Source organism: Astyanax mexicanus, chromosome 24 (assembly GCF_023375975.1).
Source record: "Astyanax mexicanus isolate ESR-SI-001 chromosome 24, AstMex3_surface, whole genome shotgun sequence".
Lineage (NCBI taxonomy): Eukaryota > Metazoa > Chordata > Actinopteri > Characiformes > Acestrorhamphidae > Astyanax > Astyanax mexicanus.
Window position 1 is genome coordinate 30,562,242 of NC_064431.1, and position 14,265 is coordinate 30,576,506.

The window sequence follows — 14,265 nt, forward strand, 5'->3', positions numbered from 1 at the left end:
ACAAACTAGCTTTATAAACAGAGGACTGTAAATATCAAATGTATATGAATGTATGTATGTATATATTGTTATAAATGTGTTTTGTGTTCTTTAATAAACATGTGATTATATATTCAACATATTATTCTTTAGTTCAAACTGAAATAACCATAATTTAATATCATTTCAGCATGCTCTACCCATTAACTGTGTGATTGAGACAGCTGAAATAAAAAGTATGAAAATCACATAAAAAAATCATTAAAGTTGGTTCCTTATATGAAACGCTATTCTATCATTTTAGACAGATCAGAACAACTTTTGTACTGTTTACCTTTATTTTATTGCGGACAATATAAGAATTAATGTTTTCTCTGCCTCGTCAATGTTTAATCTATTCCTGTATTTCAGGCCTGCAACACTTTCCAAAGAAACTGGAACTAAAAAAAACATTAACAACTTCCTTCTCTTAGAGGAAATCAAGTTGCTGAAGTGTTTCAGGTGTTATTTTGTCCCATTCTTCCTGCAAACACGTCTCAATCTCTATTGGGGCAGGTCAGGACTGCAGTTGTTGAATCCACATTTAATGTTCATTGGTTGTGCTAACGTTGAATTTACACGGCCAATTACCCAACCCACTCATTAGGACTCCCCCTATCACTAGTGATGCTCCAACACACCAGGAGGGCGAAGACTAACACATGCTTCCTCCGATACATGTGAAGCCAGCCACCGCTTCTTGCAGAGCAGCATCACAGCGCGCTTGGAGTTCCTATACATCAGCTCACAGATGCCCCGTGCTGTGGACATCACCCTAGGAGTGATGTGGGGAGAGAGCGCCATCTACCCACCCGGAGGGAGTAGGGCCAAATTTGCTCCCTCTGAGTGCCGGCAGCTTGAGCAAAGCTGCATGAGCGCAGGTTCGAAAGTTGAAATTTTAACGTTGAATCAACATAATGTCCTCAACCCTCTGCCTTTTGAATCAACATTTTATATTTCATCACCATAATTTATAAAAACGGTTGGATGGAGGAATGAAACAGTGTTTTACTTCTATTTGCAGTAACTGCTTTTTAATTTAACATCATGTTCATGTTCTAATAGTTTTACTGTTTTAGAGTTTTTGAGATCAGATGTTCAGTAATCAGATTGGTAGTGGTGGTGGGTATAAACTTTTGTTATACTCAGATTTACTGCAGTAACGTAAGTTTATGGTTAACACTTTGTTAACCATAGGATTTTCTAATTTTAGTGAGCTGTGGTTTATTAAAGGTTGAACAAATGATGTTGAAACAACGTTGCTTTATTAACGTTGATTCACTTTTCAAAATCATAACATCTACGTTGATCAACGTTGACTCAACGTTTATTTAATGTTGAAATGCCAGCTGGGTATATAAACAGTAGAATCATAAAGATGAATTCTGTTCAATTTCTTGCAGTCAGGCTTTCATAAACTGTAATGTGTAATTTTGCACTGATGAAATGGATTTATGATTCACAGGAAAAAATGCAGCATTTTTAAATTATTCTCAGTTAGACACCAAAACATTAGCATTGAGTAAACTGATACACGATCACATGACTAATCATTTAGACTGACTTGTTCTTAATCCATGACTAAAAAACTCTTTTGACTTCATAATAAAGTTTCATAATAAAAACTGTTTCGAGAAATGCATTCATACACTGTGGTGAAAATATGAATTTGAGATTGATGATTTGAGAAATGCATCAAAGTGACTGAAAAAAATATATATATTTAATTTTATTAATAATAAAGAGTTTTATTTGAATGTAGCTTTAAGAGAGAGAATGAACTAGAGCTGAATAGACCCCAGAAGCCCCCCGGATATAAATAGAGCAGCTCTGCACGCTCTGCTGACTCCGCCTGCCCAGTGCCCTGTGCACGAGCAGCGCGCGCACGCTGGAGTTTGGGGTAGTTTGGGATTTTTGCCCCCGGAGGAATTCTCTTACCCCGCGGATTAATCTCTCAGCAGAGGTAGGAGCGCGAGCCGTGCGGCTCAGATACTAACAGATCTTCTGTACAACAAATACCGGCTATTATTAGACTGAGGTTCTAAACAAGCAAGTGTGTGCGCACCAGTGTTGCCAACTTAGCGACTTTGTCGCCATATTTAGCGACTTTTTTTTGTAAAAAAGCGACTAGCGACAAATCTAGCGAGTTTTTGTGGTGTTATTGGAGACTTTTGGCGACTCTAAGATGAACACGCGCTCTTCAGTTACTCACAGTGCAGACCCACACTCTCTCACACTCAGAGAACACACACACACCGCTCCACCAACACACTGTAAATGAATCGCGCGTGCCCTCAGCCACCGCTGACTGACCCCGCTCTGTATTTACAGAGCAGAAGTATAAGTATTAATGTGTCTTCAGTGTGACACAAACAGAAATCACTGAATTTAACTCACTTTGTCACTCACCTCATTCACCACACAGCCTGTCCCTCACCTCCTCCACAGTGTCTGCCTCTTTATAAAAAGCTAAATATCTATTAAACCATTCAACAATTTGTCTATGATAGATTCAAAAATAAAGAAAACTTAAGAAAACGTAAAAAATAAAAAATAAAACAAAGAAACTAAAAAAAAAAAAAAAAACGTAGAATAACAGTTCCGGCTAACTGCTGCTCTTATAATAACATTTAAGAACATGGCAAAAAAACTAATTTATGTAATTCACGTAAAAATGAAGTTACTGTAAAAAAAAAAAGTGACGTCCTATTTAAAAAGCAACAGAAGTTGTTTATTTGTAACATTTCTAACATATTTATGGTGTTTCCTTACTGAGGAGTTGGCAACACTGGTGCACGAGCTGGTGCTTAGGCTGGGTTTTGACTTTAGACTGCACTAATGTCCAAAAGTATCCGGACAGGCTTTCTTTTCAGCAAATATCTGACACTGCTTTAAAATATACCAATTTATTTACTAGTGCATTTAAAAAATGAATATCATAGAAAATATACTTTATGATACTTCATTTCTGTAATTAATTTCAGTTTATTTATTTTACTTCTTACAGCCAGTGAAAACCCAAAAATCAATGTCTCAGAAAAGGAGAATTTTATATAAGACCAATTGGTTCTTTTGGCAGTGTGGGCAGTGTGCCAAGTCCTACTGGAAAATGAAATCCACAACTTACAGCAGGAAGTGCTGTAAGATTTTGTGGGAAAACAAAACTGCACTGACTTTAGACTTGATAATAAAACACAGTGGATCAACACCAGCAGATGTTGCACATGTCTCTCCAAACCATCACTGATTGGTGGAAACCTCACACTAGACCTCAAGCAGTTTGGACTGTGTCTCTCCACTCTTCCTCCAGACTCTGATCCCTTGATTTACTTTAAATGAAATGTAAAATTTACTGATGACCAGTGATGGTTTTTAGTGACATGTCATCTGCTGGTGTTTTCCTTATTGTAGATTTGTCAACAAAAATGTTGGCATGTGCACCAGAGTTCTGTAAGTATTTAACTGACTCTCTCTCTAGGATTCTTCCTCACCTCATTGATCATTCTGCGCTGTGCTCTTGCAGTCATCTTTACAGGACGACCACGCCTAGGGAGAGCAGCAACAGTGCTGACCTTTTTCCATTTGTAGACCATCTGTTTAGCTCTTAGAAAAGTCATTATCCTAGTGGTTTACCACCCGGAACTGTGAATGTTAACATGTTGTGTTCAATAAAACTACGCAGACATATCATTTTTTGTGTGTGTTATTAGTTTAAGCAAACTGTGTTTGTCTATTGTTGGGACTTAGATGAAGAACAGAACACATTTAATGACCAATTTATACAGATATCCAAGTATAATACCAAAGGGTTCACATAATTTTTGTTACACATAATGGACTTTAGTGATGCTTATTGGCTGCTCATATATTTTCCACTTAACTTCCACTGTTACCCAGGGGGCGATGTTGGGTTGTGGGCGGTCCTGGTTGGTGGTCTTCGCTCTGTTCCAGGCTGGACTGACCCTGGAGAACAGCTGTTCTGAGCACTGTAGAGCCTGTGGAGGACCTGAGAGAGACCAGTGCCTGCAGTGCCAGCCAGGGTTCACCCTCCATGACAACGAGTGTGTGGGTGAGTGGAGTGTGTATGTGTGTGAGTTTGTATCTCTCCACATCAGTGTTGGTGTATCTTTACACATTTGTGTGTGTGTGTGTGTGTGTGTGCAGATATCGACGAGTGCGGCACAGAGCTGGACAAGTGCCCCTCAAACACATACTGCATCAACACACACTCCTCATACGAGTGCAGAGGTAAGAAACACACTTTCTCTTTCTTTCACACACACACACACACAGATGCACTCACCCACACATTTACATATACCAGACTATAGATCTTATCATCTTTTTGTTTATATCAAAATACAATACAGTTACTTTCATCTCTCCCTCGCTCTCTCTCTCTCTCTCTCTCTATCTGTCTCTCTCTCTCTCTCTCTCTCTCTCTCTATCTGTCTCTCTCTCTCTCTCTCTCTCTCTCTCTCTCTCAGTTCAACAGTCCTTTATTGGCATGAATGTAATAAGCAACATAAAAAATAAAAGAACGATTATATACATGAATACAATTACATCAACCGAACTGTACATTATTTACATTATTTACAGGATTAACAAATATTATTTTTAATGATAATTGGATAATTGACAAGAAAAGGACAATAAGTGTATGTAATAATACTGAATAAATCAGTAATATCAGTAAATTAGTTATAATCAATCATATTCCCTCAGGTTGTGACAGTCTGTAACATATCTCTCTGTATCTCTCTTTATTCTCTCTCTCTCTCTCTCTCTCTCTCTCTCTATATATATATATATATATATATATATATATATATATATATATATTTCACTCTGTATCTCTCTCTCTGTATCTCTCTTTATTCTCTCTCTCTCTCTATATATATTTATATATATATTTCTTTTTGTATCTTTCTCTCTTTCTCTCTTTCTCTCTTTTTGTATCTGTTTCTCCCTCTATATATATATATATTTCTCTCTGTATCTCTCTCTTTTTGTATCTCTGTTTCTCCCTCTATATATTTTTTTTTCTCCAATTTTGCCAAAGCAATAAAACAATATTAATATACAAAATGATTAACAAATATTATTTTAATGATAATTGACAAGAAAATGAAAATTAATGTGTGTAATAATAAGGAATAAATCAGTAATATCAGTTTGTAACATATAACACACTGTCTCTTTTACTAACTGTTTCTCTTTCTCTATATATATTTTTTTCTTCTCTGTATCTCTCTCTCTCTCTGTCTTTCTCTCTCTTTTTTGTATCTCTGTTTCTCCCTCTATATATATATACATATTTCACTCTGTATCTCTCTGTATTGTTCTCTCTCTGTCTTTCACAATTTTTGTTTTTCAATTTAAAATAACTTTATTGGCATGAATTGCAATTAACACATTTTTTTCAAAGCAATAAAACAATGTTAGAATACATAATCATTAACAAATATAATTTTTTATGATAATTGACAAGAAAATGAAAATGAATGTGTGTGATAATAAGGAATAAATCAGTAATATAAGTCTGTAACATATTCTCTCTCTCTCTCTCTCTCTCTCTCTCTCTCTCTCTCTCTCTCTCTGTAGGGTGTGACAGGGCGTGTGTGGGCTGTATGGGTGGGGGTCCTGCTCGCTGTAAGAAATGTGCCCCTGGTTTTATATCTATGGGTGTAAAGTGTGTAGGTGAGTATGCTATTTATTCATTTGGAATCAAAATAAATGTCAAACATTAAATATTTACAATAATTTTATAAAATACATGAAATAATAATAATAATAATTGTACATAGATAGTAATAGTATACAGTACCAGTAAAATATTTGGACACTCCTTGTCTCAATTTTTTTTTTCTTTACTGATTTTTTAAAGGTCTCATTCCATCCTTTTTTCATTCATTTTAAAATGTCTAGTTGTGGTATTTAGTATGAAAGTGAGACAGTTTTTTTTCTGTATAGCCCTGCTTTAGATCACTGAATTAGTGGTCTCTGAAGAAAGACAGGATTTAAGCTTTTGCTCATGAATATTCATACATGCAAACATATCGCTTCTGATTGGCTAACAGCACTGCAGCAGAGAACGCCTACCTGCCTTCCCCCGTAGTTATTAAGATACAGCACTGAGTGCTAGGTAAAATTAACCCTTAAACTTCACTTAACGTCAGATTCTCAGCGTCTCTCTGCCCCGCGGCTGAGAGAAAGGTTATCTTTATACTTTAGACTGGTACTGTATATATTTTACTGAATATATTTATTGCAATTTTATTAATATTATATAGTATAAAGCTGGGTGTTGTGTGTGTTTCAGATGTAGACGAGTGCAGTGAGGAGGTTCTGGCCTGTTCTGATATAAACGCTCTGTGTGTGAATACGGAGGGGTCCTTCCAGTGCCAGTGTGCTCCGGGCTTCACACGCCGAGACAGTGTGTGTGTGAGGATTCAGCAGCCAGGTGACACACACACACATACACACACACACAGCCTTTTGTTCTTGGGCTCCCCCTACAGTTGTGGAGTCTACATCACTTTCACTCCACTGCAGTAAATACAGATCACACTCTGTTGATTGCACCCTCATAGACAGCTGTACACATGCATTTGTTGACAAGCTAAATGTATCTAAAGGAACAGAAGCACGATGCAGACGGAGGCATTAGAGTAATGTTTCAGACTTTACACTAAAATAATTTGGGGTATGAAGTGTTACACAGTCCTGCAAAGATCTTGTTCAGTTTCAGCAAAGTTCCGTAGTGGAGTAGCAGTGTTCTGACCCTGAGTGGGAAAATGAGGGAAAATATAAAATGTTGGGAAAATCCTGTTTGGGAAAAGATGCTGATATTTTCATTTATTTTTAGCGATTCACTCTAGGCTACTTTTAGAATGAAGCAACAAGCAGCAGCCAATCAGGACAGAGTTAATTGGCAGAAGTCACTTGGAGGATATAATATTGTATTTTATTATGTTAGAAACCTTTAATCATGTGCTAAGAAATATCAGCCTCACCTCAGTAATATTATTATTAATACTACAACCATTCCATTATTACTCCTAACAAACATTCTAAACTCTCTCTCTCTATCTCTCTGTATCTCTCTCTCTCTCTTTTATTGCCCCTCTTTATCTGTCTCTCTCTCTCTCTGTATCTGTCTCTCTCTTTTACTGTCCCTCTTTATCTGTCTCTCTCTCTCTCTCTCTCTGTATCTGTCTCTTTCTTTATTGCCCCTCTTTATCTGTCTCTCTCTGTCTGTATCTGTCTCTCTCTTTTACTCTCACACTGTCTCACTCTCTTTCTGTATCTCTCACTCTCTCTCTGTATCTGTCTTTCTTTTACTCTCTCTGTATCTCTTTCTCACTCTGTATCTATCTCTTTTTCTTTATCTCTGTCTTACTCTGTATCTGTCTCTCTCTTTTACTCTCTCTGTATCTCTCTCTCTATATCTCACTTTTTCTCTCTGTATCTATCACTTTCTCACTTTTCTCACTTCTCACTACTCTCACTCTGTATCTGTCTCTCTCTTTTACTCTCACTCTGTATCTGTCTCTCTCTTTTACTCTTTCTCTCTCTCTCTCTCAAATTTTTTTCAATATAAAATAACTTTTGCCAAAGCAATAAAATGATATGTTAATATACAAAATGTAAAAAAATAAATATACATATAAAAATATCGATTTAAAAAAATGAATACATGTAATGAATAAATGAATCTCTCTCTCTGTGTGCAGTGGGTGAGGAGAGGAGTCTGCTGGATGAGCTGCAGGAGGAGGAGGTGGAGGTGTTGAAGCAGATGTTTTTTGGGGTGGTGCTGTGCGCTCTGGCTACGCTGGCCGCTAAAGGGGACATGGTCTTCACCTCCATTTTTATGGGGGCGGTCGCGGCCGTGGCGGGATACTGGCTGTCGGACAAGACTGACCGCATGCTGGGGAGCTTCATGAAGGGCCGGTGAAGATCACTGGAGGAGGGAGTAGACAGACTACTGGAACCGCAGGAACGTTTCGTTTGTGTCACTGTAGCTCTACAAACAGAATTATGGATTTATTATAGAAATCAGTGGATTTAAAGCAGTGTGTTAACTACATGCACTTCATAAGTTCTGTAGTTATGTGATTATTCACATAATCTAAATTTAAAGGAGAACTCTGGTGTAAAATGGACTTTTGTTGTAGTAAAACATGATAAAAAGTTCTGAGATCCAGAAATTTTAACAGTTTGTCTAAAAACACCCTTCAGACTTGGAGACACGGGGCATAATTTACCCCGATAAATCACTTTTTCCACCGTTATCCAGCTCAAAGTAGCTCTACACCTCCTTACTAGAATCCGGAGAGCCCTGACATTTAAAACAAGGCATTACTAACTTAAAAAGTGCACAAAAAGCTGATTAAAAACCTCTGTTTCCGTCCCATAATAACGCTAGCTTAATCTCCGAGCACCACCATTACTGTGTACTGAAAATAACACAGACATATATATATATATATATATACATAGACTCTACATAGCGTAGCAGCAAGCACCAGGAGGCAGGCTATATGGAGTCTATGTATATATATATGTCTGTGTCATTATCAGTACAAAGATGGTGGCGCCCAGAGCTGCAAAGAAGCATTACAGGATGTAAACAGTGGGTTTTAATAAGCTTTTTGTGCACTTTTTAAGTTATTAATGCCTCGTTTTAAATGTCAGGACTCTCCAGATTCTAGCCAGGAGGTGTGGAGCTACTTTGAGTAATCAGATTTCTCAGTGCATGTATACACTTTACTGGGATATCTCTATCTGTGCATGGATTTAAACAATCATTTTTTTTCAAATAATTTAGTTATATTACATTTCATTTATTACGTCAAGTCTCATTCTCTTGAGTTTATTGGATTGGTATAAAGCAAACATTTTAATTACTCATATAAACTCATATAAATTTCGAGTTTTTGCTTTATCTAATTACCCAAATTCTGTTCTGCAGTAAATTTGAATTTATAAAGTGCATGTGAACACATTCAGTGTTTCTTAAACTGGGGGTTAGTGGTGATGTACTGTATGTAACATCCTCAAGAGCTGTGGAGGAGAACCATGGAAATGTGCACTAAAATCTATATGAAAAATGTAACAATTAACTTTTATGGCCTGTTAATAGCCTTTAATACTGAACATTAATATTAACAGTAGTATTAACTGTATTAAACCCTGTTTCTTTGTGTAGAACAGAAAGCAGTGAAATACTAAAGACACATCATGTATAACAGCACTAAAAAATCATCATACACACATCTAATAAAACCCAAAACATTGTGCTTGTTATAAAACGCAGGGATGCAGGAAAATAGTATGTTTTAATATTATAATATTAATATTATTTAATATTACCACTCACTCTGGACAGTGTGAGCGTGGGAGGTATTGAGAAATAATTGTCCATTTGAACAGACGAGTGAATTTAGCATAAATCACATAGCAAAACAGCAACTTTACAGGAGAGAGAAAAAACTTTGTAAACTTTCAATGGAAGTGAATGTAAAAAGAGTTTATTTCAGATCATTTTGAAGAGTTTCTATTGGTCCGTTCATCAAGAAATTTCGGCACAGTATAGGGGACGGTTTATCTGTTCAAATTATGTAGTAAACTAAAATTCAACAAAAATGGAGATAAGTGTTTTTCATAGGACCCCTCACAAAAATGATACTTGTTCCTGTCCCATGACTTTTGGCATAAATAAGTATAATTAATTGTTTTATGTTTTTATGTCTTTTCATGTTTGTTTCTGTTTTTTTGTTGTTTATATATTGAGGAGTATTGTCTTTTATATTTCCCCTGCTCTGATAGTTTAGTTTGTTTTTTTGTTTTTTCGACCTTATCATGTAAATATAAATAAACATACATTATTAACCTCCTGTTATGCTCATTTGTCAGGAACTGCAATGGTTTTCACAGGTCATTTTGACCCTGGTGCATGTTTAATTATCCAAAAGTTGTCTGAAACCAAAAAAATCCTAAAAAACAGTGTGATTTTTTTTATTACTAACTGCAGTGATTAGCGCTGATTAGCATGGTGTATGGTGGTGTATGAGGTGTTAGTGTGTGTTGTGCTGCTGCTACAGTGTGTGGATCAGATACAGCAGCAGTGCTGCTGGAGTTTTTGAACACCCAAATTAATTTATATAAAATAAACTATGCAGATTTTTTTAATGCAGTATATGTATTTATATGAAAATAGCTATAACGAATATATATATATATATATATATATATATATATATATATATATATATGCCTAAATAGATTTTCTTTTTAACTTGAAAAAAAAATCTGCTGGAAAAAAAAAAAGCAGAAACACTGTTTTTTGTTTGCCAGTCCAACGTCCAGCCGTGGGTTTCGTCTTTATTTTGTGTACAGAACTGAGTAAATATGACCTTTATAAAAGCTCTATCTCTCCAGCTGTGGCCTGACGATATAAAAGTGGGTTTTGGTATCAGAAGATCTTCAGACTGAACAGAGGAGAAGGATGGAGTTAATAAAAGTCCTGCTGCTGCTGTCGGGACTCTGCTCTCTCTCCACAGCACAGACTCAGGACCCCCTCATCCCAACCATCAACGTTCTGAAGGAGATTTTAGCCCTGAAATCTGAGATCCTCCAGCTAAAAGATGAGGTCAAAACCCTGCGGGAAGGTATTTTCTGTTTTTAAATTTATAAAATTTAAAATCCTGAAATGCTGAACTCTATATTTCACCCATGAAGTAAATGCACAGGTAGAATGTTCTTTAGAGTGAAAGGAAATGAGACCCACTAGCTGACCTTCAAATGAGATTAAAATGAGCATGTTCTCATTAAATACTGCCTTTATATGGATGTGTTTCTAGAAGAAAATGGCACTGCTGTGAAATGCAATTTTTGACTGCCTATCAGGGCCAATTCTAAGATCAGAGGTTACATATTTTCTCATCGAACATTTCTCCCACAACTGCATTATCCGTAATCTAGTCTAATTTGAATAGCTAAAGGCTGAAATCTACTGAAAGCTCAGTATCAGATAACATGAATGATCTGATACACATACAGACAGTACTAGTCAAGCACCTCACCTTTAATATAATAAACACAAACCTACTCAATACAAGACTTGAGGAAAGTAGGCTTCATATTTATGGCAGTTATATCTTTAATGCACATAAAGGATTCTTAATAATCTGTTTTTCTCTTTTCAACAGGTCACCCTAAAATAGCATTTACCGCAGCTCTCGACACAGCAGGAATAAACGCACACATCGGACCCTTCTCCACAGACACAACGCTGGTCTTCAAACATGTGGAAACAAACATTGGTGAAGGTTTCAACCCAGAAACTGGTGAGACAGTGCAGAGTCTAAGTTCATGTTTAAACAGAGTTTTTTTTTTGGGAGAGCAGTGCTTTATTAAAGATAGAAGCTTCTGTACTTTCTTTACTCTCACAGAATAGGATTCCCAGAATACTCTGGTCAAGAGTTTACATGCACTGAGAATTCTGATTACTGAACTCAAATCCAGCTCTTTATCAGATTTATCAATCCGATTTTTAGACCTTACTCCGATCTAAGGCTCAGAGCAGGCTTTAAAATTGGATTATGAAGTGCATGTAAACCATAGACTGTATATAAGTATGGACAGGATGTCCTCATTCACTCTCATTATGGTGTTTTGAAGCCAAAATATGGCCAAAATGGAAGGAGGGAGGCGGGGCTGTGTGACTGTGCAAACCCGCCCTCCCCCTCAGGGATTAAACTTTAGATAAAACAATAGTTTACCTTACATGTTTCAATGCATTACATTTAATAAAACCCTTTTTATATTTAATAGCTTATTAAAGCATATTGCTCTTTGTGTTTTACCATCATTTTCACCAAACAAGTTACTTAATTTAGCTAAGCTGAGTTGGCTAACCTAGTTAACTAGTTAGCTGTAGCATTAAGTAGCTAACACTAGGTTAAAAACCTAAACTAGATACTAAAATTAGGGAGCAAAACAAAGTATGAATTCTAATGAATTGATGGAGGGAAATGATCCACTTACCGGAAAAACTGCAGAGAACGTTTCCCTGAGGTTCTGTTACAACCAGAGACTGTAAAAAAAGATGGACGCCGTGTCTCCGTTCCCATTCATTCATTGAAAATGAAGCCAAAATCTTCCGCCATGTTGGCGATCCTGCCGACCTGTCAATCAACTGGCCCTGAGCTGTCAATCACCACATCGCCACACCCCACACACATCGCCACACATCCGCCACTCACGGAATAATTATTAATAATAATTATTAACACAGGAGGGGCTTGCAGAATGTACAGAACCCAACGCCAAAAAAAATAATCCTGCATGTGTAATTTTAGATTAAAGTTTCCGCCATCTCTCATTCAGTTAAATAGAATTAGTTGTGGTCAAAAGTTGTACTGGAGCCAGCCACCAGAGGGCGTAACCCTGTTAGTGGGTTTTTTTAAACGTTAAATTTACAAATACTTTCTTCAGTTGTAATAAATCGTTACGTTAACTTTAATAAATAATTCCCTTAGTTGTCATAAATCGTTCTGTTGATTTAATAAATAATTTCCTAAGTTTTAATATATAGTTTTATATTAAATAAGGTAATTCTGTAAGGATTTACTTCTGGTCAGTAGTATAGTGGGGTACCTCAGATCAGCTCAGTTCAGTTCTGTTCTCTCCGTTTTGCTGGCGGAATAAATCTTCAGTAGGAACTGAAAATCAGAGCAGCGATCTGCACCGGACATCTGAGAATCCGTTTCTGATTGGTAGTCGCCACCGTGCGTCGCTGCTCATTCGCATAAAGTTAGGTTCTGGTCAACTCTCTCGCGTCGCTCAAACCGCCCGCATCGGATCACACCACGCCGCGTCGCTGCCTGTCACCCAGTGTCGCTCGCTCTCATTGAAAATGAATGACTTCCGGCTGCTTTGTCGCTCGCGTCACGTTCAGTGTGGACGCACGGTATGACACCGACATGACATGTGCAAACTGTATACTTATGGAATTAGATATAACATTTTTACTTCAGTAAAGTAATGAAGTATTTGTATTTAGTAACTTTACTCCTCTTCATGTGCTTCACTTCCTCCAGGAGTGTTCACAGCCCCGGTGAATGGAGTTTACTTCTTTGCCTTTAACTGTTTCGCTGGAGCGAGAAAAGCGATGAGTTCAGCTCTGTATAAAAACGAGCAGCACATCGTTTCCGTCTGGGACCAGCCGACGACAGGAGACAACGAGGACAACAACTTTAACGCTGCCACTCTGCTGCTGGAACCGGGAGACCGGGTCTACATCAGACTCTGGAAAAACTCCCACATTTCCAAACTGGATAAACACAGCACCTTCAGCGGCTTCCTGATCTACCCTTTAAAATCAGAGACTTCTACACCAACCCTGCAGCATCCTCCACCCGCTAACTAACCCTGAACACTGGAGCACAACAAATATATATACTTAATTGCAGAGGTGGAAAGTAATGAATTAAATTTACTCAAGTTACTGTAATTGAGTAGATTTTATGAGTAATTTGTAATTTTTCAAGTAGTTTTTAAAATAGGTAATTTTACTTTTACTCAAGTACATTTTGACACAAGTAATTTACTTCGCTACATTGGAAAACTCCCAATTACTGAGTAAAAAATAAAATGCTGGGGGAAAAAAAACACAACTGTCTGAATTAAAAAAATAAATAAATGTTGCGGATGCACCGGCGCAAACTAATTACAAATTGTATCAATTTGTAATTAATTAAAACATTACTTAACAATTTAATAATGTTTTATTACTATCATAAGTGCTGTTATTTGTGACCCTTATTGTATTAAGTATTACCAATATATCGAGTATCGCAGAATCACAGTATCGTGATGTCATTGTTACCGTGGGCAACGTATTGTGATAATATCGTATCATGTGATCCATTGATGCCTTGATTCCCAATACTGATGAAGAGCGTTCCAAACACAAAGTTCACTACACTGTAAACCCATACGTTGTTTGAACTTTTTAAGTCTGTTGATTTAAGTCTGTTTTACATAAAATTGGATGTTTCTAAACAATACTCAACTATTTTGAGTTAGTTGAACATTTGTGGGCACATATACTGTACTATTCAAACTGAGATCTTTAAGTGGAACCAACTTATAATAACTGAGTTTAGTCTGTTGTCATTAACAGCTTCTTTTCCATTGGCTTCTGTCACAATCTATTTGCATACTGGGTGTGTCCAA

At 36.8% G+C, this 14,265-nt stretch overlaps 2 protein-coding genes across 2 annotated transcripts; both read left to right on the top strand.

Moving 5' to 3' along the window:
* The first annotated feature begins 1,855 nt into the window (after positions 1-1,855).
* Positions 1,856-9,920, top strand: LOC103035880 (protein disulfide isomerase CRELD1). Its single transcript, XM_007234460.4, has 6 exons — positions 1,856-1,981; positions 3,916-4,087; positions 4,183-4,266; positions 5,626-5,721; positions 6,344-6,484; positions 7,758-9,920. Exons 2-6 carry the CDS (start codon positions 3,922-3,924, stop codon positions 7,976-7,978), a joined length of 708 nt encoding a protein of 235 aa, XP_007234522.1. The 5' UTR covers positions 1,856-1,981; positions 3,916-3,921; the 3' UTR covers positions 7,979-9,920.
* A 593-nt stretch (positions 9,921-10,513) lies between these two features.
* LOC103035575 (complement C1q-like protein 3) lies at positions 10,514-14,039 on the top strand. Its single transcript, XM_007234459.4, has 3 exons — positions 10,514-10,694; positions 11,235-11,372; positions 13,128-14,039. Exons 1-3 carry the CDS (start codon positions 10,532-10,534, stop codon positions 13,454-13,456), a joined length of 630 nt encoding a protein of 209 aa, XP_007234521.2. The 5' UTR covers positions 10,514-10,531; the 3' UTR covers positions 13,457-14,039.
* Positions 14,040-14,265: the final 226 nt, after the last annotated feature.